Below are 27,576 nucleotides of genomic sequence, written 5' to 3'. Positions count from 1 at the left end.
CTGTCCCGCGCGCGTGCGCGGACAGGGACACGCGTGATGAAGGCACGGCGCATGAGCGGGGGGTCGGAGGGCTGAGGGAAGGGCGGACGCGGAGTGGGCGGGGCCAGAGCGGCTCCAGCGGCCTGGGCGCCTCAGTCTCCGTTGCGCCGCGCCGTGCCGGTGGCGGTGGTGGGGGGCCGAAGGATGTGACTGGAGGGCTGCCGGCGGCCAGCGGACGATGCTCGCGCTCCTGGGCGCGACGACCCTGATGCTGGTCGCTGGGTGGTGGGTGCTGCCAGCCGCCTCAGGTGAGAGAGAGGGGTCCCGGCCCTGCCTCGTCAGCTGGACTGCGGTGGCGGCGGCGCGGGAAACATCGGCCCCGGGGACGGGGGTGGAGGGACAGACGCCCTCGGTGGGAGACCTCTGGTTGTCCGCGGTCGCAGCGCCTTATTGAAACGGACTCAAAAATCAAACTTCAGTTTCAGTCGCTCAGTCGTGTCCGACTCTCTGCGACCCCATGGACCGCAGCATGCCAGGCCTCCCTGTCCTTCACTATCTCCCGGAGCTTACTCAAACTCGTGTCCATCGAGTCGGTGATGCCATCCAGCCGTCTCATCCTCTGTCGTCCCTTTCTCCTCCCGCCTTCAATCTTTCCCAGCCTCAGGGTCTTTTCTAAGGAATCAGTTCTTCTCATCAGGTGGCCAGAGGATTGGAGTTTCAGCATCGGTCCTTCCAAAAATGAAAGAACAGAAAGTGATGTTCGAAATTCTTCCCCAGCCGCTTGCTCGGGGGCGCCGTCGTCGCCACCCCTGCCTGCCTGTGCCTGCCGCCCGCCCCGAACCCCCGCAGGGCTGGGTGTGCACAGCTCTGGTGACCAGTTTGTTTCCTTCCGAAAAGTCAGGCCGCTCCACTGCCCCGTTTCATAATAAACAAGGCTTAGAGCTGCGCTGCTGGTCTCCTCCATTCAGTAGACAGTTCTTGATCCCACGGGTAAATGCCCAGTAAGGTGTGCAAGGATTTCTGTGCCCTCAGGATTCAATCAGCCTAATAATAATAATAAAAATATGGCCAAATAGGAAGGCTGGGAGCCACCAAGCTAATTTGCCGCCTTTCTTAATTTAGCGGGGAGATACATGGGGGAAATAGCAGCTATTATAAGATTGACTTTGTAGCGAGAAGAAATACCAAAGACAAACAGGGCCTCGAAACAGAGCAGAAATCCGGGAGTTAGTGAGGCCACCTGCATGCTTGCTAAGTCACTTCAGCCCTGTTCAACTCTGTGACCCCATGGACTGTAGCCCACCAGGCTCCTCTGTCTTTGGGTTTCTCCAGGCAAGAATACTGGAATGGGTTGCCATGCCCTCCTCCAAGGGATCTTCCCAACTCAGTATCTTTACCTACATTGGCAGGTAGGTTCTTTACCACTAGTGACACCTGGTAAGCCTAGTGGCTTAAATACTTATTTGCTTTGAAAATCATACCCTGATTTTCTGGGGTGCATGGTATCCTATCTATCTTGTCCAAAAATATGTTGTTTTTACCAGCATAACGGGTTTCTTCCAGAATAGCAGAGGAATTGCAGTTTAGGGCAAGCAAGCTTATAGCAAGGGCTTCCCAGATGGCTCACTGGTAAAGAATCCACTTGCCAGTACAGGAGACATGAGTTTGATCCCTGGGTCGAGAAGATCCCCTGGAGAAGGAAAGGGCAGCCCTCTCCAGTGTCCTTGGCTGGGAAAACCCATGGACAGACGAGCCTGGTTGGCTACAGACCACCTAATCACAAGAGTCGGATACGATTTAGTGACTAAAAACAACAAGAAGCTACAGCAAAAACCATAGCCAAGTCCAACAAGGAAAGGAGAAGAACATTACTTTATAGAGCAAAAGAAGGAAGTTGGGTGGGTTGTTTTAAACGAAATTCCATTGATTGAAGGTGAGAGTTCGGGGTCGTGCTATTTTTTGAATTGTCTGCGTTGGTTGCTGGGAGAGGAGAATTTTTCCTTTTGGGGTCTGGAATTGCTGGTGAGTGAACATACTTGAGGGCTCTGGCTTCTGGCCTCCTGACTTCATTTTAAATGAGGTTTCCTTTATTATGTTTCACACCTATTTCTTAGACTGTCTCACAAATATAGTATATAATATATGGGTTCTAGGGTCCTGGTGTAACCCCTGATAATTTCTTTGGAGTCTTTTGTTCATGAATATTTTGCATTAACTCATGTTTGCTTTCATATCAAAAGAATTTCCCCAGAATTTTCATGTAAAATTAACATTCCAGGAAGCTGTTCATTAGATCATAATTTTTTAATCTATATTAGAGGAGAGCTAAAATAAACTTCATACACAACTGGCATTTTTTGCTCTCAACTACATACCAGACACTACTCTTAAGTGTTTTATTATTTTTTTTTTGTAATCCAGATAATATATTTTTTTCCCATTTATTTTTATTAGTTGGAGGCTAATTACTTTACAATATTGTAGTGGTTTTTGCCATACATTGACATGAATCAGCCATGGATTTACATGTGTTCCCCATCCCGATCCCCCCTCCCTTAAGTGTTTTAAAAGTACAAACTCATTTAGCTTTCAGAATAAAGCTGAGCACCATTATCCTCATTTTATAGAGGAGCAGGCTGAGGTCATATAGCTAGCCTGTGCTTTAGGGGGAAATCAGACCCTGAAAATCTGGCCCCAAAGCCCTGGGGCTTACAGCTAGCTATTTTCTGAAGACCACACAATCTGGTTCTTGATTATCCACCTATATGTTAAGGACTTAGTTCTCTTTCAATTAACTAATCTACTTTTTTCACAAAGGAAGAGTAATGTTCAAAACTAAATGTAATGTTAACCCTGACCTGAGATCATAATATTGCTCTGTGTTTCAAAGTAATCAAAATATTTGTACTTTCAAACCTAGTAAATGCAGCTCTGAGATCCTAGTCTAAGAAAACTGTCCAAAATATGGTAGGAAATTTATATTTGTATAGATGGTATGTGTTTGGGTTTATCTCAGACTTGAAAATACAGTAAACTGTTTCTAGTCATCAATAGGAATCTGAAGGGCTGGAAACAACCAATTGTATAAAAAGTATTGGATTACATACCCATTTAGGGCTTCCCTGGTAGCTCAGTACATAAAGAATCCGCCTGCACTTCGGGAAACTCAGGAGACTCAAGTTCGATCACTGGGTCAGAAAGATCCCCTGGAGCAGGGTGTGGCAACCCACTTCAGTATTCTTGCCTGGGAAATTCCATGGACAGAGGAGCCTAGCGGGCTACATGGGGTCACAGAGAGTCAAACACCACTGAAGCAACTGAGCACACACGCATGCAGCTCCCCATTAATATATTTTACATGCTAGAGGTTGAAGTAAACTATTAGTAAAGGGCTATTGCTAATATTTTACTGAGCCACTAGGGAAGTCCAATAGAACAAAATCTATGAACTCAAATCTTATTTAATAACTATTTCCAAGTCCCTGTCCATGCCTGGTAGCTCAGCTGGTAAAGAATCTGCCTGTAGTACAGGAGACCCGGGGTTGATTCCTGGGTTGGGAAGATCCCCTGGAGAAGGGAGTGGCTACCAGCTCCAGTATTCTTGCCTGGAGAATCCCATGGACATTTGTTGGTCTCGTAAAAGCCAAGATGTCTGTAACTCCAGGGTCTCCTTCCATTAGAACAGAAGGATTTCATCCCTAAGGAAATGTCTGGCTGTACCCTGGGTATCAGATTTCCTAATCCTCTCTCAAGGCCGAGAACTACTAGAATTAGAGTATTCTGGGCTGGAGACTAAAAATGCCATCAAACCTTTTATTAATGCCATAAACCCAGTTGCTCTCTTTTGGCTGCATAAAATCTAAAATTCCAACAGCTTGGCATGGAATTAAGTTTAGAGTGTGATAAAGGGAAGTAATTCTATTTGGTAATGAAGCCTCGGAGAATACAAGTGTAAAATACGTAATTGAGGGTGGGGAGACTCAATAAATACTTCCCCAAGTTAAAAAAAATTCAGAAAATGTTTTCTCAGGCATCTCCCTCTTTGACTCCGTACTGTAATAACTCTTAACTGGAAAGTAGAGGCAGCAATCCATTTTTTTAAAATTCTTTTTTTCAATTCAGTTCAGCCGCTCAGTGGTATCCCATGGACGCCAGGCCTCCTTGTCCATCACCCACTCCCGGAGTTTACTCATACTCATGTCCATTGAGTCAGTGATGCCATCCAACCATCTCATCCTCTATCATCCCCTTCTTCTCCCACCTTCACTCTTTCCCAGCATCAGGGTCTTTTCCAGTGAGTCAGTTCTTCACATCAGGTGGCCAAAATATTGGAGTTTCAGCTTCAGCATCAGTCCTTCCAATAGATATTCAGGACTGGTTTCCTTTAGGATGGACTGATTGGATCTCCTTGTTGGATCTCCCAACACCACATTTCTAAAGCATCAATTCTTCAGCACCCAGCCTTCTTTATAGTTCAACTCTCACATCCATACATGACTGGAACAATGTATTTCTTTATGTATATATTTATTTTCATGTTTTTTAACACCAGAAACATTTTATATTGGGGTGTAGCCAATTAACAATGTTGTGATAGTTTCAGGTGAACAGCAAAGGCATTCAGCTGTACATATTCCCCTTCTTCCCTAAACCCCTCCTCCTGTCCAGGCTGTCACGTAACATTGAGCAGTGTTCCGTGTGCTATACAATAGAACTTTGTTGGTTATCCACCCCTATAGTAGAAGGTCTGTAAGGAGATAGCATCCTTGTCCTGTGGCAGAAATACTGTATGATAAATTGCAATTTATCATGGTGAAAGATTAGTCTTCTGTGATGTGGAAAAAGTTCTTGTGAGCTCAGCATTAGTCTGAGGACACTGAGAAATGCTGATTAAGTTTGAAGCTTTATAGACCCTGCCTTGAGGAACTTGCGTTCTGGTTGGAGGTTGTGTTAAACATAGGAAGCAATTTTTTAAAAGACGTCTTCACCTTCACGCATCAAGTTTTGAGAGCCTACTAGATGTCAGTACCATGCTGAGTACATCTGCTTCAGTGTAAAATTGAGTGGTGCAGATTGATGGTGCAGAGTGTGAAAAGAAAGCAAGGTTGGCATTTGCTGCGGTGTTTGAGAAAGGTTTTCTCTTGGAGGGCAAGCTTGAGCTGGGTCTTGGAGGGTTTGCGTGGTCAGGAAGAGAAAAGCTGTTTGGGTGGGGGGCCAAAAAGGAAGAGCCAGAAGAGAGAGAGCGTTCAGCCGGCGGCAGCTTTGTACTAGAAGCATAAATATAAACATGTACATGTCACGAAGTCATGTGCTGTCCACCTGAAACTAACACAGTATGGTAAATCAACTATACTTCACATTTTTTTAACAGTATAGGAAATAAAATAGGTCTCTAGATGGAAGTCTGTAAAATAAACAGAAGGGCTCAGACTTGATATGTTGAGCAGGCAAGACCTTTTCAGGGTCCTGTAGGACCTGGCTGACATGATAAACTTTCATCTCTTATCAATTTTGTATGTGAATGTTTGGCTTCTGTAAATAGTTGTCAGTTCTGAAACCACATCTGTTCAGTTCTGTGTCAGAGTATATCCCTGTCTGAACACAGTATGTGAGAAAAACCAAGTTGAGGCTGTTAAACAGTCGAGCCCGTATCCTTTACGTCAGTATCACTTGTAAGACAAAAGAAAAATACTATTTTTATACACAGACTTTTTTTCCCAGTTAAAAGACAATTACCTTTTTACAGTTCGTTTTTTCCACCTTTATGGAGATATAATTGACATATAATATTTGCTTTTTATAGATTTTAAAAACCTCAACCAAAAAAAAAATAAAAATAAAAACCTCAACCATTTTCCAGTTCTCTTGAATGCAGAGGTAGATGTAATTAGCAGCTTTCTCATGCTGAGAACAAGCACTAGGTCTTTTTTAGATTTATCTACTTAATTTTGTTATAGTTAAATGTATTCACTGTCCAGTCAGTGACGTCAAGGAAAGAATGATATTTTAAAAAGTATCTATAGCATGTATGTACGTATAACTGTATAGTGTGTCTGTGTAACTGTCTTCTGTCTTATTATCTTGACAGGGGAAGCGAATCTGAAGCCTGAAAATGTCGAGATCCACATCATTGATGACAATTTTTTCCTGAAGTGGAACAGCAGCAGTGAGTCTGTCAGGAATGTGACTTTTTCAGCAGATTATCAGATGTACGTTACTCTATACTTGGGGATCTGCTGAATAATTTTTATCATTTTTACACCATAAATTTTCAAATTTGGGAAACATTTGGTTTTTCCTCTTTTTTAAAGAAAATATATGGCAGTTTCGCATAATAAGTATAACTTCTTTTTTACAATTAGAGACTCAGTCTAAGAGTTCAGACTTCATCTTCAGGTTTTGAAGCAAGAGATTTCGGGTATTGTGCTAGCAGACTACTGTAGCCCACAACCATAACTTCTCTGTTCTGGATGCTCCAGCTTCTTTAAACAGAAATTAGGGTCTGACCTAGAGCATACCCTGAGAATATGGGAGACTGTCCCTAAAAGCCTAGTCACTGTCTTGGAATCAGCTGCGAGGTCTTCTGTGGTCAGGTTTTCCTTTTTTCTCCATCATGCACAAAGTCTTAGTTCTAGATACCCTGGCTGGACTGCGCCCTGCACTTCACAGTGTTTCTGGAGTTTCTGCCTCCTCCCTGGGGTTAACTTTCCACCCAACGTTTGCCAGGAGGATAGGCAGACGGAGTTGGCAGAAGAAAGGGTTACTGAGGGAAAGAGGAAGGTTTCCTAAAGGCCTGTCTGCTCACTGTGACCCCTGTCCCAAGAGCAGGCAGGGAGTCAGGCAAGAAGAAACAGGATGTGGTCTCTAGAACCAGGGTTCTGCCACTTCAACCGCAGCCCTGCTGTTCTCTGCATGTGTGTGCGCTGAGTTGCTCAGTGTCCAACTCTTTGCAACTCCACGGCCTGTAACCCGCCAGGCTCCTCTCTCCATGGGATTTTTGTAGGCGAGAAGACTGAAGTGGGTTGCCATTTCCTTCTCCAGAGGATCTTCTTGACCCAGGAATTGAGCCTGCATCTCCTATCTCCTGCATGGGCAGACAGATTCTTTACCACTGAGCCACCTGGGAAGCCCCAGTTGTTCTCTAGTTGATTGTGAATAAGCTGTTAGTGTGTGTGTGTGTGTGTGTGTGTGTGTGTGCAGCTGACCCTTGAACAATGGCGGGAACAGGGGTGCCTACCCTGCTGCTCCTACCCACTGCCCCTGAGTATAACTTCACAGTAGACTCTTCATATCTGCATCCATGGATTCACCCACTCCTAGATCTTAGAATACTGTAAAGTGTGTATTTACTGAAAGAAATCTGCGTGTAAGTGGGCTCGCATAGTTCAGAGCCATGTTGTTCAAGGGTATATATGTATACACACACTATGTATTGTTTTCCTCAGAACTGATCATGTAAAATTTTTCATCTCTAGAAATTTTCTTTAAATTGAACTTTGAGTTTTGTTACCAATTCTGTTCTTTGCCTTAGTTCTTATTAAAGTATTTTTTAGGCATAATGGAGATTATTTCATATTCCTTTATTTAAAATGACCCCTGTATTAAAAGAGCAGAGCCATAGACAGTGATCTCGTGTTCCTGTTCCCTCACACATTCTGTTGCTTTTATTAACTTCTCTAATTCATGATAATCTCTTACTCTTCGTTCTGACTTTGGTCCAGTGCACTATTTCAGTGTTCTTATTCTGTTCTTTCTCTTTTCTGTTCTGCTAGCTCTATAAGCACTTGCCTTGTAAGAATATGCCAGGTTACAAGTTTGGAGAGCCAGTTCAGCAGTTAGTGTGGTATAGTGTAGGATGAGCTTGAGCCAGGCTTGTTGAGTTGCTCAGTCACGTCCAACTTTTTGCAATCCCATGAACTGCAGCACGCCAGGCTTTCCCTGTCCTTCACTATCTCCCTGAGTTTGCTCAAATTCATGTCTATTGAGTCTGTGATGCCATCCAACCATCTCATCCTCTGTCACCCACTTCTCCTCCTGCCCTCAGTCTTTCCCAGCATCAGGGTCTTTTCCGATGAGTCGGTTCTGCTTGGGTTTTAGTCCATCCTCTGCTACTTACTCTATCAGTTTCCTTATCTGTGAAGTAAAGATAAAAAACTCCTATGACCACATGTAATTTATCTTTCAAACCAAGATACTTCTGAGAGTGAACAGAAGCACTTGATTTTAGATAAGCTGCAACAACAAATTTAAAGCAGGACAGTACCAGGCAGACTGGTCTGGGACACCCCAATGATGAAGCATCTAACACAGAAGCCTGTTGCAAGTGTTGTTAATTGTGTATAAAGTACACAGAACAGTGGTACACAGTATGTGATCAAGAAAAGTGAGGTTAATATCAGCAGCAGACACACTTTTCAGCATAGTATTTCTCAGAACATAAGACACATCACTGGTGATAAATGATGCACAGACCCATGAATAAGCTACTGGGATGCCAATGCCTGTAGAATACACACCACCTAAGACATCCGTGTTTGCATTGTTATTTAGTTGCTCTGTCATGTCTGACTTTGCAACCGCCAGGGCTGTAGCCCGCCAGGCTCCTCTGTCCATGGGATTCTCCAGGCAAGAATACTGGAGTGGGTTGCCATGCCCTCCTCCAGGGGATCTTCCAACCCAAGGCTCAAATCCACGTCTCCCGCATTGTGGGGGGCAGATTCTTTATCGCTGAGCCACCTGGAAGCCCTCAGTGTTTGTGACTGACATCTAAAATGTATTATGACGGGGCTTCCCTGGTGGTCCAGTGGTTAAGAATCCACGGGCAGTGCAGGGGACACTGGTTTGACCCCTGGTCTGGGAAGAGTCCACGTGCTGTGAGGCAGCTGGGCTCATGCGCCACAACTACTGAGCCCACACCCTAGAGCCCCAGAGCCACAACTACTGAGCCCACACTCTAGAGCCTCAGAGCCACAACTACTGAGCCCACAGGCCAGAGCCTGTGCTCACAGCAAGAGAAGCCACGGCATGGGAGCCCATGCACCGCCACTGGAGGGCAGCCCCGTTCTCCACAACCAGAGCAAGCCCGCAGGCAGCAGCGAAGAGCTGGCACAGCCAAAGCTTTTAAAAAGCTTTTTTAATTGTAAAATGTATGATGATGTTAGGTAGCGTGGCGTGTTCATTCAGCAAATACCGATTGCCTTTTATGCCGAACACTTTCCCCAGTACTTGGGATTACATTAGTGAGTAGGAGAGACAAAGATGGCATGAAGTTTTATTATGACACTGGTTTCATGAAAAGAATTTTCTATTGGTTGCATATTTATTTTTCAAATTATGTTTCTACTCTGATCTAAGTACTGTATATGATAAAGTTGTTTTTAAAGAAAATGTAAAAGAAGCTGCAATAGCTCCCTTACATGCAGAAGCAATTATAATAGAGCGAGTAGCTGTGTCTCCCGAGCAGGAAGGACAGACGTGGAGTGAGGGTGGGTTGAAACCATATCAAGCCTTAGGTACAAACTTTTTATAAGGTTTTCTGCTTATAATAAGAGCTCTCCAGGTAACAGGAGAAGAGATGCATTACTGGCTTTTTGCCTGGAGCTCATTTTATTTCGACCGTCTGTGCCCATGATTGAAAGAAGTCTGTGCACCATTCCCACTTCCCAGACGTCCTTATATCTCCTGATTTCTCTAGAACTATATTTTCTAATAAATGACATGGGGGGTACTGAATTTTGGTTTAGATGTTTAAAATCTAAATTTTTAAAATAGATTCTGTATGGCAAAACCAATACAATGTTGTAAAGTAAAATAAGTTAATTTTAAAAAAATAAATAAAAATACATTCTGATGTAGAGAAGTTTCTCAGGAAGATTTGCATGTAAATTAAGGTGTTATTACTGCTTGTTGAAAGGGAAGTCACAACTTCTTGGCGCAGGTCATTCTGTTTGGGAGCACTTCTTACCACTGTGATTTTTCTGTCTAAATCCAGACTTGTCCACATGTTACGTATACAGTCTCAGGAGACTGACGTTTCTAGGCAAAGGATGTCCTGAGTGAGGGAATATCATGTGTGCCGCATATGCAAACAACTGGCAATCAGGCTGCCAGTCATGATTTCCAAAAGCTTCATGAAGGATTTCTATCCAGACGAGTTATTTTTCTGAACAGAATTGTAGCAATGCCATAGCATTTTTGTGTACTCCACTGTTGTGCTGTTATTTGTGAGTTATTTTTGATAATTTAATAAAAGGTTGTGAGCATTAAAAACTTAATTAAGGTGTTATTAATGCCAAGTCTAATCTCAGAGTTCAAGTAGGTAAAGTTAGAAGGGCAGACTCACCAGGAATGAAGTGTGCCCATATGGTAGTGTTTATTATTGGCAACTTCTTAAAAATGTTTCTTTTTTTTTGAAAAATAAGGTATACTTGAGTTGGAGTCAGCACAAAAAAATCACTCCTAGTTTCTATTAGCTTTTAGTAAAGAATATACTTAGCTTTTTAAACAATTTTTATTTATTTTTGGCTGCACTGGGTCTTTGTCACTGCACATGGGTTTTCTCTAGTTTTGGCGAGTTGGGGCTATCTTTTTGCAGAGCACAGGCTCTAGGCGTGAGGTCTTCAGTAGTTGTGGTGCATAGGTCCCAGTTGCCTTGGAAACTTCCCAGACTAGGGATAGAACCCATGTACCCTCCACTGGCAGGCAGACTCCTAACCACTGGACCACCGGGGAAGTCCATCCTTTAGTTTTTTATTTAAGACACTTTAGCATCTTTAAAATGAGGTCTATAATATATAAAAATGAGCTAATGCCAGAACTATGAATTAGGCTTAACAAAAATGTCTTCTCAGAGGTTAGTTTCCCTGTTTGGTATGAGGCAGACAGGGCTCATATGAGGCAGACAGGTATGAGACAGGGCTTTCCATAAGCAAAAATTTTGGAATCTAGTATTTGTTTTCTGTTGCTCACCTTCACTTCAGCCTCCTCTCCTCTTTGTGGCAGCATGGCCTTTTTGTTTTAGGCACCCTGTGTCAACTTGATTTCTTCAGATGCTTTAAAAAAAAGTCCAGTATCAGTCACTTAAGCTTGCTTCATGATGGACTGAGTACACATTGAGAAGTTTGTTAGCTTATGTTAACATGGTAAGTTCTTTGTTTCTGGTGGTGTAATAGAAGGAATTACAGAGTTCAGTATGCAGAGGGATGGTTTGGTTTTGAAGAGAGCAGAGGAAATTCTCAAACCATACTGATTCTGAGGTCTTGCTTAGGGCTAGTAAATCTCTTCCTAGGAGAAGATCAGAAGGGAATCAAATCCAGTTTCCAATTTTTCAGTAAGGAAGAGAGGATCCAGAATAGAAAGCAGTTGGCCAAAAGTGACACAACTGTTTTTAACAGAGCCAACACTAAGTCCTCTTTCATCTTAAGGGTTCTTTCTCTGTTTCTTTGAAATCCTAATGCAACCACCCAGAATTACAGAACTTTATGAAGTTAACTGTATGTTAGAATGACTCCACTGTATAAATAATAACTTGGTTGTATATGCAATGAAAAAGAGTAGTAGAATGTTACTCACAAAAATATTGTGAAAACATTAACTCAAGTAGAAGTAACTACTTCCCCCAGCTTAGAGCCTTCCCTAGTGGCTCCAGTGGTAAAGAATCCACCTGCCAATGCAGGAGACACAGTAGACACAGGTTCCATCCCTGAGTCAGGAAGATCTGGAGGAGGAAATGGCAACCCACTCCCTTATTCTTGCCTGGAGAATCCCACAGACAGAGGAGCCTGGTGGGCTACAGTTCATGGGATTGAAAGAGTCAGACGCGACTGAGAGGCTAACACACACACTAGCTTTATAACGTTAATGTCAAAACAAAACATGTTTGTCACTCTTGTATTTATAATGTTCATTCATTCATTTGCTTTTTTATTTTGAAGACTAGGGACAGATAACTGGAAAAAATTGCCTGGGTGTCAAAATACTACCAGTACCAATTGCAGCTTTTCTTCGGTTGAGCTTAAAAATGTTTTTGAAAAAATTGAATTGCGCATAAGAGCAGAAGAAGGAAACAACACGACTATGTGGTATGAGGTTGAACCATTTGTACCATTTCTAGAAGGTAAGAAAAAGTTGCCAGCTGAATTATATTGAATTCTTTATTAAATATTACCAGCACAGCTCACTTCCCAAGCCCATTCATTTGCATAATATAAAATCTCCCATCTTTAAAAAAAAAAAAGAACAAAGATTCCCTTAAACTGGTATCTCCTTCTGCTATGACTTCATTTTCCTGCTTTCCTTCTAGTGGTGGTTCTCAGAGCGTGGTCTCCAAGAGATCTATCAAGTCAAAACCATTTTCCTAATGGAAACTTACTTAATAAAACTTACTTGCCTTTTTCATCTTCATTCTGTCGTGGGTGTACCCTGGAATTTTCTAGAGGCTGTTTGATATGAGATGGTGACTGACTGGTGATGGCAAAAGTAGGTGTGAGACACAGCTGTCTTCTTTATTAGGCCAAACATTAAAGAGATTTGAACAAAATGTGAGATGAACACCACTCTTCTCACTAAGTTTTTTGGCTTGTTTGTTTTGAAAAATGCAGTCATTTATTATCATGCAATAGGTTTCATCATTACTGTTTTTTAATGAATTGATAGATATTTTACATTTTTATCAATTTTGACGTCCGGTATGCTGAACATTCAAAGACACAGCCCGTGTAAACAAGAGCTCTTTAGGACCCTCAGTTTCTCTTAAGAGTGTAAGGGATCCCAAGACCAGAAAGTTCAAGAACCACCACCTATTCCATAACTCACACAAGGATGATCTGTACCCCCTCTCTGTACACTTTCCCTCCCACTCCCTCTCCAGCCCTCCCCGTTGGAGCTTTGTTCCCCAGCACGACACTAAGACCACTCTTGCCGAGGTCACCGTGACCTTGACAGTGCAGAGTGGATTCATTCCCTTCCACGTGAAGCCCTTCCCTCTCAGTTCTCACGGGCCCTGCGCTTTCCAGGCTCTCCTCCTGCTCCCTGGTTGCTCCTTTGCCAGTTTCTTCTTGTCCCCCAGATCTTAAAATGTTGGACAGCAGCGGGCCTCAGTCTGCACGGCTCCGCCATTGAATCTCTTCTCTCAACGCAACCTCCACCAGGAATCGTATGGCTTTCAATACCCTCTGTGCTCTCAGCTCCTCAGTTTACATCCCCTTCCCCTTACCTTAGAGAGCTGCATCACCCACTCTCTAGTCAGCATCTCCACTTATAGGTCTGAAAGTCATCTCAAAAAACTCTTTTAAAATTTTTGTTTATTTATAGTTGGCCATGCTGGATCTTCATTGCTTCTCATGGGCAGGTGGGGGCTACTCTTCAGTTGCGGTGCTTGGGCTTCTCATTGCGGTGGCTTCTCCTGTTGCAGAGCACAGGGTCTAGATGCTCAGGCTTCAGTAGTTGCGGCACACACGCTTAGTTACTCCAAGGCGTCTAGAATCTTCCCGGACCAGGGATCAAACCCATGTCCCCTGATTTGGAAGGTGGATTCCCCGCCAGGGAAGTCCCTTGTCTCAAATTTAAAATTGCCTGAGTTCTAGCTTTCCCTTCTCCAAACCTGATCTTCTTGTAGTTTTTGCCATCTCTGTCAATGATGTCACCTAATGTTTGCTTAGGCCAGGAGCCCTGGCATCACCTTTGATACCTCTCTTTCATCCTCCATCCAGTCCATCAACCGATTGCAAGCGATCAGATCGCTTCTTACTTCCAGCCCGGCTATCAGCCGTCCCCGGCCGCTCTCATCTGCCCAGGAGCTTTCCCGCTTCCTGACATGCTACCTGGGGTGGTCTTTCCCAAATGTAAATCAGGTCTTGACGACCTTACAGATCCAGACTACAAGTTTTGCCTGTTACCCAGAGTCTAGCTGCCTCTCCGATCTCATTTTCTACTACCCAGGTACTTGAGCGCCCCCTAGTGTCTCCTGAAAATGGTGAGCATGTTCCCATCTCAGGGTCTCTGCCCTGGGGCCCTCTCAGCCTGCCATGTTTGACCTCACCTCCTTCAGACCACCTACTTCAGGCCTCAGCTCGAGCATCTCGGGGAGCCTTCTCCTCGCTTGCTCACCTAAAACAGTCGTTGCTGCCCTTCTCTGTCCCTTTATGTTACTTCATTTCTTCTTACAGCATGCATGGCGTTATAACATTATATATATTTGTTTATTTGGGATTTTTGGCCACATTTCCCACTAAAGTGTAAGCTGCATGAGGGATTGTCTCCTTTTTTAGATGCCAGGCACATATTTAAGTGCTTAGAATTATTTATTGTATGAATGTTTTGACTTGTATTAGTGAACTTACATAGTAAGTGTTTTGATTTTCACAGCTCAGATTGGTCCCCCAGATGTGCATTTAGAAGCTGAAGATAAGGCAATAATACTGAGCATCTCTCCCCCTGGAACAGAAGATAGTATCATGTGGGCTACGGATCGTTTAAACTTTAGGTATAGCGTCGTTATCTGGAAAAACTCTTCAAGTCTAGAAGTAAGCATTATTTTTATCTTTGATGTGAGAGAAGAATGACTTGAATTAATTGTAAAATTTGACTTTTTTTAAAGAACAGACTTCTTTTTTTTTTAATTATAGGAAAGAACTGAAACTGTTTATCCTGAAGATAAAATTTATAAACTGTCACCAGAGATTACTTATTGTTTAAAAGTTAAAGCAGAACTGCCTTTACAAAGTAGAGTTGGTTACTATAGTCCAGTGTATTGTATAAATACCACAGGTAAGAAGGAAGTTTTGCTTTCAATTCAGTTACTATATATATATATAAGTTGTTTGTTGTCGTTCAGTTGCTAAGTTGTGTCTGACTCTTTGCAACCACATGGACTATAGCCCACCAAGCTCCTCTGTCCTCCACTACCTCCCTTAGTTTGCTCAAATTTATGTCCACTGAGTTGGTGACACTAACCATCTCATCCTCTGCTGCCTTCGTCACCTCCTGCCCTCAATCTTTTCCCAACATCAGGGTCTTTTCCAGTGAGTCAGCTCTTTTCATCAGGTGGCCAAAGTGTTGGAGCTTCAGCTTCGGCAACAGTCCTTCCAATGAATATTCAAGGCTGATTTCCCTTAGGATTGACTGGTTTGATCTCCTTCCAATCTATTAATTAATTGGCAGCCTTTTAATTTTGGCATTTTTCCCATAGTTGCTGCATTTTTTGTGTTGGTTTAGTAGACATCAAAACAAAAACATTCTCATGTTGATGTATGGCAGAATCCAAAGCGATATTGTGAAGCTGTTATCCTCCAATTAAAAAGAAAGACTTTTTTTTTCAAAAATATTTTAACAGCATTTACACAAGCAACAGTGTTATTTGGGGTTTTTGTCTCAAGTAACAGTAATGAAAATTCTGTGTCAAAGTCCAAGTATTTTCTAATTACAGAAACTGTTTTTACTTGTTCAGAATCCATGAGAAGGGGAGATAGTCATTAGAAAAGCAGTTAGTATTCCAAAAAGCATATGTTTATAGGTGAAACGTTAAATTATGAAAGCATCCTGATACATTTTATCTGTGGCATCTTACCAACAATTAAGGTTTAAGGGTAGGAACTTGAATTTATTACTTTAATTATAGATTTAATATGCTTTGTTCTTAAAATCAAGAGTTAAAGGAAAGATCTCCTCTCCTGCTTCCTGACCCCATTCTGTTCACCAGAGTCAAGCATCCCCAGCAGTATATGTACAACCTTTCCTGCGTTTCTTCAGGGCTTGTACTAGCATATACTCAGACTTCCAGTTTTGGGGTGTTCTGTCATTTGAATTAAGGAATAAGGTTCTGTGTGCACTCTGCTGTATGTAAAATGGGTCACCAGCAAGGGCCTGCTGTGCCGCACATGGAGCTCTGCTCAGGGTCACGTGGCAGCATTGATGGTAGGGGAGTTTGGGGGAGAGCAGATAACGTGCATGTATCTCCAAGTCCCTTCACTGTTCACCCGAAACTGTCATAGCATTATTAATCTGCTATACCCCAAACAAAATAAAAAGTTTAAAAAATTAAGTCCTGTCGGATATATTTTAAACTTGCTTGCCTAACCTAATATATTGAGGCTCTCTTTTTATGTCAGCACATATAGATCTATCACATTCTTTTAAATGGCTGTGTAGTATTACCTTGTGTGAATACACACCATAATTTATTTAGCTATTACCTCATAATGATAAGATACAAGCCTTTTCTCTTCTTGCCCATGCTATTAAGAATTCTTGCCATCTGTTATCTCGCTAGAGTAAATATATGTGCTTTCTTGTCTATTCCTTGTCATCTAGAGAGACATAATGTGCCTTCACCAGAAAATATACAAATAAATGCTGACAACCAGGTCTGTGTTCTTAAGTGGGATTACCCGTATGAAAACACAACTTTTCGAGCTCAGTGGCTCCGGTAAGTTCTGTTCCATAAACGTCCTTTTGCAGCTTATTTTTGCCCAGTGTGTGAGGTTTCTTTTCATTCTGCTTCAGCATTCGGCCTGATGGAAAGGTGGTTATGATGCATTTGAACTGGGCTGTTTAATTCTAGTCCCAGCTCTGCCAGTAACCATCTGGAGTATCACTGAGACCCAATCACTTCTTTGGGCCTCAGTTTCTTTACTTGTGAAATGGGTGCATTATAATATCTAGTGTCCTTAGTAGATGTTAGTCGTTCAGTCATGCCCGATTCTTTGTGACCCCATGGACTGTAGCCCACCAGCCTCCTCTGTCCATGGAACACTCCAGACAAGGATACTGGAGTGTGTGGCCATTCCCTTCTCCAGGGGATCTTCCTGACCCAGGAAATGAGCCCACGTCTCCTGCACTGCAGGCAGCTTCTTTACCGTCTGAGCCACAGGGACTTACTGGCTCTTTTTTTTAAGGTATGATTCTAGTTACATGTGTTATTTCCTTGGTCTGGAATACTTGACACATGACCGAGATACTTTCTTCAAAACCCACTCCTTCCATGAGTCTTTGAAATGATCTCAGTCTAGTCACTCAGTCTAGTTCAGTTCAGGTCAGTCTCCTACTGTCTTGATTGTTGTAGTGACTTTGGCAGATTCCTTAGTGATTAGTGGGAAACTAAGGAAGTCGGAGAGAACTGTGCTCTGTGTGCTTGAGTAGAGACCAGCCAAACAGGAGTAAAGCTCAGCACGACATGAGTGGAAGAGGACTGGGTATATATAGTTCATGTTGATTGGAAAACTGGAGAGGGTAAAAGGAGAGGGAGAAGAGAAGAGGATAATCAAGGGGAAGGTGACGTGAACTCTGGCAGGAGAGGGGGACCACAAAGAAAGAGGTACCGAGGGCAGAGGAATCTCGGGACCAGAGGCGAGTGTAGGTCAGGTAGGGAAGAAAGAGTGAGAAGAAAGAGACTAAAAAGACAGAGAAAAAGTGAGGGAGAAGGGAAGTCGATACCGCTGCAATTGATTCCTCTCCACCCTGCAACAATGGTCTGGATAATAAATGCATTCATGTGTGGAGTACAAATAACAAAGGTTGCAAGAGGTCAGAAATGTGGAGGTATGTGCAGGACCAGAGAGTCTGCAGAAGCCACTTGGAAGGAGAGGTTTTGTGAAGGAGGCCTTGATTGTTGTTGAGTCATGTGTTTTTCAATGACGAGAGAGGGCGTTCCAGGCTGGGGCTACACTGCACGGGAAAGCTCGGATATGAAGAGACCAAATCAGATCAGGGTAATGAGGAGGTATCCATTTCCTTTTGCTCTGTAGTAAACTAGCACAAACTCAGCAGCTTAAAAGACACAGCTTATCTCTCGGTGACTTTGGGTCAGGAATTCAGGTGTGGCTTAGCAGGGTCCTCTGCTCAGGGTCTCATAAGGCTGTGATCAGGGTGTCCGCCGGGACTGCTGTCTCATCCAGGCTGTCTTGTGGTGTCTCCTAAGCTCATGTGGTGGTTGGTAGAATCCATTTCTGACAGCTATAGAATGCATGGTGGCCTGCTGCCTCAGAGGCCGTCAACAGAGACAATCTCTGCCCCCTAGACCCTCCTTTAAAGGCTCATCTGATCAGGTTAGGCCCCACCAGGATAGGCTCTCATGTGATTAACTCAAAGTCCACTGGCTTGGGACCTTGATTTCATTTGTAAAATCCCTTCACCTTTGCCAACTAATGTAACCTAATCAAGAGTTCATGGGTTCTGCCTGCCCGCACTCACGAGGAGGGGATGATGTCAGGCTCGTGCCCCAGAGGGTGGGAATCTTGGGGGCCGATTTGGAATTTTGCCTACGAGAGGGGAAGACCTGCTTCGAGAGTAGCAGAACACTGGGCCTGGGAGAGCAGCGAGAGGAAGCGTGGAGCTAACAGGATGGAGTAAAGTCAGGCTTCGCCTTAGACTCTGCTACAGGCATGAGTGCCACTGGGACTCTGGTGTTGAGCGATGGGTAACATGAGGCCTGTGTTCGAGGAGCGTGACGATGGCCACATGGTGTGTGGTGCAGGGGACTGAAGACGAGGGAGCCAGCTCGGAGGCTGCCGGGTTTCTGGGCTTGAACTGGGATGCTTGGAGCTGTTGGTCTCTGAGCAGTCTGTTAACTTCTCCAGGCCTGCTCTGACTATTCAGACTCGCTCTCAGAACCCTGGTGTGTGTCTCAGCACTGACCCACGGGTACACGTCTAGTAGCTGGCCTTCCAGAAGGAAAAGCTTTACTTTAGTGTTTGTGGGTTTTATAACACAGCTAATCCTGCCGTGGCCACTTTCAGGCTCCCAGCAGCGTGTCTGTCCACTGGACATGGAGTTGGAAAGAGGCACAGTAAACCCTCCACCATATTCCACTGTTCAGACACGATAGATGTAAATAGCATTGAGCATAGATAAAATGTAGGGAAAACAGTTAGGACAAGATGAGTTTTGCATTTTTATTACTTTAGTTTTTCATACAACATATTTATTTGTAAGTTTATGTAATTTTTAACAGTGGCTGCATTTAACAGCTAGCTGGTAGCATTCCTGAAAATTTAGCAGTTGTTTTTGTGCACCAGCATGAGCCAACCCTTCACACTACTTCCTTATCACACGCTTGAGCAAGGTCTTTGCTTTTCTTTTGTGCACGTATCTTTTCCACTTTGCTGAGTTTCCCAAGGGTGAGGACAATTTATCTCTGTAACTTTGACCCCTAACAGAGTGTCTGGCCTATTACAGGTACTCAGTACATGTTTATTGAACTAATGTGTTTGGAATGAAAAACATCTTTTTGTCTTAAAGTGCCTTTTTTAAAAAGATTCCTGGGAAACATTCAGACAAATGGAAACAAATACTGAACTGTGAAAATGTCACAACTACCCGCTGTGTCTTTCCTCGAAATGCTTTCCCAAGTGGAATTTACTATGTCCGTGTACAAGCATCTAATGGAAATGGTACATCTTTTTGGTCTGAAGAGAAGAAATTTTACATTGAAATGAAAAGTAAGCCAATAGTTTTTATTTTATTTTGTGATTCTCCAAGTATGAACTCTTAACGATTGTTTTGTAGTCTAATTTGAACTTTGTGTCTTTACACATTTTTTTTCCTAGCTGTCATATTTCCTCCAGTCATCAGCTTGAAATCCATTACTGATGATTCACTGCATGTCAGTGTCGGTGCGTCGGAAGAGTCTGAAAACACATCTGGGAATCAGCTCTACCCACTAATTTATGAAGTAATTTTTTGGGAAAACACTTCAAATGCTGAGGTAAATAGACTGTGTAGTACAGGTTTATAACTCAGAGTTATGACTATGATTAGAGTAAGCAAAGCTTGAAGTTAAAATTGCAGGGAAATTTTTAAACTTTTAGGCTATATGATTAACTCAGATATTTTCAACAGGAAGAAATTGGCATTTCATGTTTTACGCGGTAAGAGTTACGGTCAGCTGCACCTGAGCCCCAGTTAGTTGTTGGTTTGGGGGGGTTTTGGCCTCACCAAGTGGCATGCGGAACCTTAGTTCCCTGATCGGGGAGGGGAACTCGTCTGCCCTGAAGTAGAAGCGTCAGGTCCTAACCACTGGACCACCAGAAAAGCACCCCCAGTTACTTTCTGAAATTCAGACCCTGAGTTCATTTGTGCTCGGTCAGAATCTCTGAGGGTAGAGCTCAGGAATTTTTATCGTGATCCTCAGGTATTCACGAACCAGGGTTTCTCAGCACTGCTGACATTTGGGTTGGACGATTAGTTGCAGGAGCTGCCTTGTGCATTATAGGATGGCGAGCAATGCCCCTCCCCACTCCTCCCTAGGTGCCGGTAGCCCTCCCTCCCAGGTATGACAACCCAGACTACCTCCATGTAGTGCCAGACATCGGGGCACCTCCACGAGGAAAAAACTGGTTTTTAGGGGACAAAGACTCTTAGCTGTTATCATGCTCTGTGACCCTAAAATTCAGAAACCACTGACAGGCTAATGCACATCAGATAATCCATATTATACCTAGATCACTTTTCACTGTGGAATTACCGTCAAGGAATGAGCCTTTAAAAATCTGGTACAGTTAAGTTGGTGAATTTTGTAACTTCATTTTCTGTCGAAAATCTACAAAAAGTCCAGTGATTTGGATACTTTGGTTTTAACTATCTGAAGACTCTGTAACCATAGCACAGTTTAGCCCTGTTGAGTATTATGGTTAGTTCTAAGTCCTCCCTGGTGGCTCAGATGGTAAAGCATCTGCCTGCAATGCAGGAGACCTGGGTTCGATCCCTGGGCTGGGAAGATCCCCTGGAGAAGGAAATGGCAACCCACTCCAGTACCCTTGCCTGGAAAATCCCATGGACAGAGGAGCCTGGTAGGCTACAGTCCATGGGGCTGCAAAGAGTCAGACACAACTGAGAAACTTCACTTTCACTAAGTCCTCCCTAGATCTGGAAAACCTAAATTTGTGTCTCAGACTACCAAATGGTGTAACCTTAGGCAAGGTGCTTAACCACTGCAACTTCGTTTTCTCTTCTCTAAAGTGGCGGGGGTCATAGCAACTTAATTTTTTTTGAACAGATGTTTATAAGGTTTAAAATGAGGTAGTATTTATGGAAATACCTACCACATTGCTTGACAGATAGAGATTCAATAACCTTTGTTTGCCATCCTGTCTTATGCTGGGTAAGACATCAATAATTACAGTCATAATAACAGCTCATATTTATTGGATACTCATTATGTATCTGGTACCAGGATAAGTATTTTATATGAATTGTCTCAGTCAGTCTTCCAAGCAACCCTGCCAGATAGTTGGATCGATTAAACTACTCTTCAGCAAATACTTGGGATGGAGTATCCATTACTGCTTCGCTGATGCTAGGCTGTAGGCAGTGAAACTCGAGTGGATGTGGTATGACTGAGGCCTTAAGTGCACCTTTGTGTTTTGACTTGGCTCTTGCGCTTCTCCCATTTGCCAAGAGGAAGGCAAGCTCCACAAGGCCTGTGGGCCAAGGCGGATGAGAGGCTGTAGAGCACACCTGAATGTGATCCACTGCCTCAGAGGGAGCTCCCCCAGCCAATCCGCTCACGAGTAATAGGAACAAATACGTTCTGTGCACACGTGCATGTGTGGCTGAGCCCCTTTGCTGTCCACCTGAAACTCTCACAGCACTGTTAATTGGCTGTACCCCAATACAAAATAAAAGGTTTAATTCTTTTGAAAAAGAAAAATGCGTTTTGAGCCGGGGCTGTTCTGTCACACCGCGTTGCACAGTGGGGTTTTGCCCTTGGCATGTTTGGTTACACCACAGTAACAGGACAAGCGACAGCGGGCTCATACAAAGAGGAGTAGTGATCTCCCTCACTTTACAGATCTGGGGATAGGGCCCAGGGAAATTAAATAACTTGCCTAAGGCTACATAGCTCTAAGTAACACCTTGATACAGGCAGTTTGAGACCAGACCCCCCTGCGCTTAATTGTTCTGCCACTAACCAGAGGTAACACGATGGTAATTCAGCCAAATCGGTATGTACTGATAAAATAACTTCGAGTTGTCTTAGGACTATATGGTATTCTTTTGGCAGCAGCATGTTTCCCTTTTGAGTTTGGTAATAGTTTTGTTGTCCAAAATAAATTTATATTTCTTAAAATGTGCCAACCAAGTGTTTGGGAGAGGCTACTCTTAGAATGAATATATAAAGAATTCAGAAAACAAATATTCCCTCTATGATTTCTCGGGGTTCTAAATTTTATCAATGATTTACTAATTTTTTTATAGAGAAAAGTTCTAGAGAAAAGAACCGAATTTACCTTTCTTGATTTGAAACCGCTGACTGTGTATTGTGTCAAAGCCAGAGCACTCATTGAAAATGACAGGCGGAATAAAAGCAGCAATTTTAGTGATACTGTGTGTGAGAAAACAAAACCAGGTCAGGATCTTTTATTATACTTTTTCTTTTTTAATGTCACCAGATTTAATAAAAAATAACCAATTTATTGAAAACTGTAAAATATTTGTGTTTTGCCACAAAAATATAGAGTATCTTCTTCAACTATGTGAGTCAAAATCAGAGCTTCACACTGACCTTCACAAAACTTCACACTGAGTTTTAGAAAATATTTTTAATACTCAACTTAGTTCAGTGGTTTTTGCATGCTTTATATTTCATGCATACCCACATAATTAATTTCTTTTATTACTCTTAGAATTTAATGAGACTTATTTTTTATATAACCTTTGATATAATTATCATGTGGAAATCCTTTAGTTGTGAATTTTTTATGTTAATGGTATTATTTAACAGAATGTAAACTTCCTTTCACATGGCTATATTTCTTTCACACAAACTGTCAGCAGTTTTAATGTAGTTGGGTGTCAAAACCTATATTGATGCTAAACACTGTTTGTTTCTTTTTTAGGAGACACTTCCAAAACCTGGCTTAAAGCTGGAATTTGCACTGCATTGTTTTCTATTCCTGTGGTCATTTATGTTGTGAGACTCTTCTTGAGATGTGTCAAGTATGTGTTCTTTCCATCAAGTAAACCTCCTTCCTCTGTTGACGAGGTAGGTTACTTTTCTTGGTCAACAGCTAGCTGGATTTTTCTAAAAATGAAAGGGAAATATATTTGATTTCAACAGAATATAAATGTATTCCTGATATTCAAAAAATAATACAGACTGACCTGGGTTTTTTCCCTCAGAGTTTCAGAAAACTGACCTCAGAAGCAGTCATTTAATGGAATGTAACATGGAATCGTAGGATGTGTCCTTATTTGCTAGCCGTTTGGCTGCTGTGGCACCTGTTTTACCACCTATATTCCCAAAAAGGTTAAAACATTGTTGTCAGTGCAAAAACTTTATTCTGTGGATGAAGTCACAGAAAACGAGACAGAGAAACATGCATCTCCTCTCGCAGCACCCCGGTGTTTTGGTTGGCACGTCCTTGCTGTTGGCATAGTTAGTGAAAGCACGAAGTGATGACCGTCAGCGTGGACACTGCCCTGGGGGGTGGCGTCTTCACCTGGACGCCTGCCTTGTTTCAGGTTCACAGGCTTGAGAGCTGGAGGCTGTAGTGTGTTTGCACTGACTGGCTGTGAACCTGCGTAGCTCAGTTGTGAGCACTTGCACAAGTGCCCGTAGCTATAAAGCAGCGCCATCCCGTGGATCTGTGAGGGGCGAGGCGGGGAGACCAGAAAGACCCGCCACTGTGCCCGCGCTCTGTGCCCGCGTGCTGTTTCACCCTCTTATCCCTGAGTTTTCTAGTGTCATTTCTATATGCTCTTCTATTAAGAGCTGTTCTTTAAAGAACTGTAAGATTAGCAGGTTACAGCAGCTCATTACTCTTAGCCCAACTGGGGAAAAGTCAACTTCTCCCTTGTGCTTCTTCTGGATGTTTTCGGATTGGGTACCAACATTTTTATTATTTCACAATAAAATGTCCCCAATCCCAGTGCCCTCCCATTCCTTCCTTACCCACCACGCTCTTCCACCTCCTACTCCTCACAGCACAGTGGACTTTCTTAGAAACTCTTTGGATAATTCCCAAAACAGTACTGAGATGCATGTGATCTCACTGGTGGTGCTTTTATTCTAAACATGATAGTGCAGTGGATATGCTCTTAGCTCGCTTTTTAATCTGCATGTCTAAAGATAGACAAAGGATTTCTAGATAAAGGATTTAAGAAACTGAAGCTTATTAGAACTTGAAAACTACTTTTTGTTCTTTTAAATAATCTGTTTCTGTTCTTTCCCTTTTGAATTAGTATTTCTCTGATCAGCCATTAAAGAATCTACTCCTTTCCACTTCTGAGGAACAAACGGAAAGATGTTTTATAATTGAAAATGCAAGCATTATTACTGAAATAGAAGAGACTAATGAAATTGATGAAGTTCACAAAAAGTACAATTCCCAAACTAGTCAAGATTCAGGAAACTATTCGAATGAAGATGAAAACAGTGGAAGTAAAATAAGTGAAGAGTTTCTGCAACAGGACAGTGTGTGACCAGGAACAAACCCTAAAACATTAGGAAGTCTTGCAAGAGTCAGAGTGGGAGCCTGGGCTTTTTCCTCTTCTCAGTAACTGTCAAAAGAAGTTTGCCCATGTAGGGGAAGAAAAACCGTCTTCAGATCGCAGGTCCTAAAAATACAGGCAAGCCCTTCACTATTTAAAATGAGTTTTGAGAAGTTTTCTGCATTCTTTGCCATGTGTCAAGTCTTGAAAGACCTGTCATTGGACCTGCCTTGGATGAGAGGCGTTAAATCCAGAAGATGCCCTCTGGCTCCCTTGCGTTACCTTAAGCACCACTGTCCGTCAGGGGTTTGGGGGTGCTTGTGTTCCCGTCAGCTGGTGTGGTCACTGTGCATCATCGTTCCTTCTCCCTCGCAGCATTACACTTCACTATTTTTCAGGAGGTATTTAGAACATTTGGTCTTGTTCAAAGAAGAACCTGAATACCACCATCACTTGATTTTCTGAAAAAGTAGCTTACTCTGGAAAACAGCTACAGATGCCAGAAACATGGTCCTTATAGATTTTCAGGGGAATTCTGTTTATACCAATCACATTTATACCAGTTGCAAGAGATGTGGGTTCAGTCCTTGGGTTGGGAAGATCCTTTAGAGGAAGGCATGGCAACCCACTCCAGTATTCATGCCTGGAAAATCCCATAGATGGAGGAGCCTGGTGGGCTGCAGTCCACAAGGTCGCAGAGAGTCGGACAGGACTGAAGCAACTGAGCGTGCGTGCGTGCATACCAATTACATTGGCCTCTACGTCACAGTCACCCAGCCCTTCCACAGTTTAGGATTGAAACCATGCCATCTTTTACTATATGTACGTTAAGCCCTCCTGTTTCAGAACATTAGGACAGCAGCTTCTGATTAGAAGGCATAATCCCTAAAATTACAGAGAAATGGGAAACAGTCTGAGTAGAGAAGTTACTGTCATGTCAAGATATGGGAGTGTGTGACATTAGTGACAGTGTATATAAAGTCTTGGGATCAGAAAATGCTACTGACAGAGTAGAGAGTGTCAGTGGGAAAGAAGCAGGTGGCTTTAGTGAAGAATAAGACGAATGTGTATCATCAACTTTTGATTGCTAACATCCTGAGGGGCGGCGTTTGCTTTCATGGCTCACCTGTATCATTTCTTAACAGCAGGCCAGCTTCTGTCCGCTGTGGGGCAGTATTCAGGTATCGCTTCCGCTAGCCTGCATGCACTCAAGGAAATGCAAGTTATTTATCATCAAAGTGTGGGAGGAAATGAACTAGGAAGGAAACCTAATTTTTTTTAATTATGTACTACCTCTTACAGGCATCTATAGCTTATGTTTAAATGATTTTGCTATTTGGGCTTATTCGTGGAGCTCCTGCAGAGAAAGGAAGCGTAGGAGTTCTGGCTACCTCTGACGCCAAGTTCTCAGCTTCAGTCACTGCAGCGGAACTGAGAGGGAGGAGAGATGGCACCATCCAGCGCATCAAGTCCGGCTGGGCTCGTTTAGAGTAGTCCGCGGGGTCTTCTGGGAGGAAGAAGAGGTTGAAAGCAGCCGCGCTGGGAAGGCCCGTGACGCCCGCCTGTCCTCTCCAGAGCACCCTGTGCTCACCTGGGCCTCCCTCCAGCCCCTCGGGAAGCACATGGGTCAGGGGACCCCCACCAGGGCCGTTCTCTGCTGCAGAATCCTTCCAGGGACCCAAACGCACCTCGGATCCTCTGGCCAGAGGCAGTTGGTTTACAGCAGATCAGGTTTGGCCCTTCGCTGGGAAAGGCCCCGTCCATCCGTGGGAACTTGTCACTGTCGAGAGGACCCCGCCCCCGATGGCTTCCGCGCTGGGTCAGAGCTGCCGGCCTGCCCCGCACTCAGGCCTGGGATTTTCCACAGGAAAAATGCTGCTTCGGACTGGGAACAGCACCTTTGTGGGACGTGGCAGAGGGAAAACTAGGGCATTATAAGGCAGAGACGCTGCTGAATTCGCTAGGTCCCTGGATGTGGGAGTATGTGTGTCTTTGGGATTTAAGATGCCCTGTGGTTTTCAATGAACAAGCATCTGAGCGGCCTCGAACAAAAACCCCTCCGTTTTGCTGCATCTTGCAGACCTGAAAATGCAGTTCCATCCCATTCTTCATTGTGGTCCACATGTAGCTTAATCAGAATGTACTTGCTCGTAAGATGGCATTTTTTTCTGAAAAAATAGTTTGCTCGCAAATACTATATACTTGAGAGCAGCAATAAATTTCCTCAGATCTGTGATGCTGATAGCTCTTGGAGAGGCTGGATATAATCTAAGCATTTATGTAGAAGACTTGTGTCGTTACAGCCAGAAATCATGTATTCATATGTAATATAGATTAATATATATATAGTGACATGGATCTGTAAACATACATGTACACATGCATGATACTGGCTACTATGCCACTAGTACATCCATAAAGACTTAGCATAGGTTCTAGTTAGAAAAGGGTAAATGCTGCTCTAGAACTATGAACTTCAAAATCTTTACCAGAAATTTGCAACATATAAAGTTATTTCAAAAATATAAATTTAAGGACTTCTTGGTGGTCCAGTGGGTAGGACTCTGAGCTCCCAATGCAAGGGCCCCAGGTTTGATCCCTGGTCAGGGAAACTAGATCCTACATGCCACAACTAAGACCCAGCACTGTCAAATAAATTTTTTTAAGTATATGTGTAGAGTTTGTGTAACATCTTTTCCCCAAACCTACCTTCAAAGCAGCCTCAGATTGCTCCTAAGAATTTGGAAGTGTACAGAAACTTTTCCTACCTCCTCCCCATCCCTGTAACCCTTGTACTACCTGACACGTTTGTGTTCGTTTCATCTGGTGTCTGTCTGCCCCTGCCCGGGGACCAGAAGCTCTGTGAGCCCAGGAATATACACTTAGCACTGTATCCCCAGTACCTACCAGAGTGCAGTGCCTCGTGCGGAAAAAGTGCATAGGAAATAATTGCCAAGTGACGGAAACCTAAAATTTGAACCAAGCGGGTGTTTCTGTTTGTGTGTCTTATTGAGGTATAGAAGGACATGGCTTTATTTCCAGTGTTCCTATGAAAGCACAGCCAGTGTTGCCAGTATTTGTATCTTATTTCGTGTGTATTTTGTCTTAATGCCCACTGCCGTTCTGTTTTAAACAGTTTAACAGTTTCTGTAATAAACACTGAGGCCAAAA

At 43.2% G+C, this 27,576-nt stretch overlaps 1 protein-coding gene across 2 annotated transcripts; it reads left to right on the top strand.

The window, feature by feature from the left end:
* On the top strand, positions 1–27,576 carry IFNAR1 (interferon alpha and beta receptor subunit 1). Of its 2 annotated transcripts, XM_043893208.1 has the most exons (11): positions 1–287; positions 6,068–6,188; positions 11,913–12,094; positions 14,344–14,501; positions 14,604–14,745; positions 16,288–16,402; positions 19,213–19,412; positions 19,521–19,678; positions 22,171–22,321; positions 22,812–22,957; positions 24,157–27,576. In XM_043893208.1, the coding sequence occupies exons 1-11, from the start codon at positions 218–220 to the stop codon at positions 24,394–24,396; spliced, it is 1,683 nt and encodes a 560-aa protein (XP_043749143.1). In that variant the 5' UTR covers positions 1–217; the 3' UTR covers positions 24,397–27,576. The 2 variants fall into 2 exon arrangements, with proteins under 2 accessions (XP_043749143.1, XP_043749144.1); XM_043893209.1 differs by lacking the exons at positions 1–287; positions 11,913–12,094.

Source organism: Cervus elaphus, chromosome 31, assembly GCF_910594005.1.
Source record: "Cervus elaphus chromosome 31, mCerEla1.1, whole genome shotgun sequence".
Classification (NCBI taxonomy): Eukaryota; Metazoa; Chordata; class Mammalia; order Artiodactyla; family Cervidae; genus Cervus; species Cervus elaphus.
Note: the sequence above shows the minus strand (reverse complement) of the source record. Positions and strands in the feature narration are given on the sequence as shown.

Bases quoted from the DNA above. Each gene is read 5' to 3' on its own strand.
- IFNAR1 (XM_043893208.1), top strand. From the start codon at position 218: ATGCTCGCGCTCCTGGGCGCGACGACCCTGATGCTGGTCGCTGGGTGG. The intron at 288-6,067 runs GTGAGAGAGAGG...TTATCTTGACAG, and splicing joins GGTGCTGCCAGCCGCCTCAG to GGGAAGCGAATCTGAAGCCT. The intron at 19,413-19,520 runs GTAAGCCAATAG...TTTTTTTCCTAG, and splicing joins ATTTTACATTGAAATGAAAA to CTGTCATATTTCCTCCAGTC.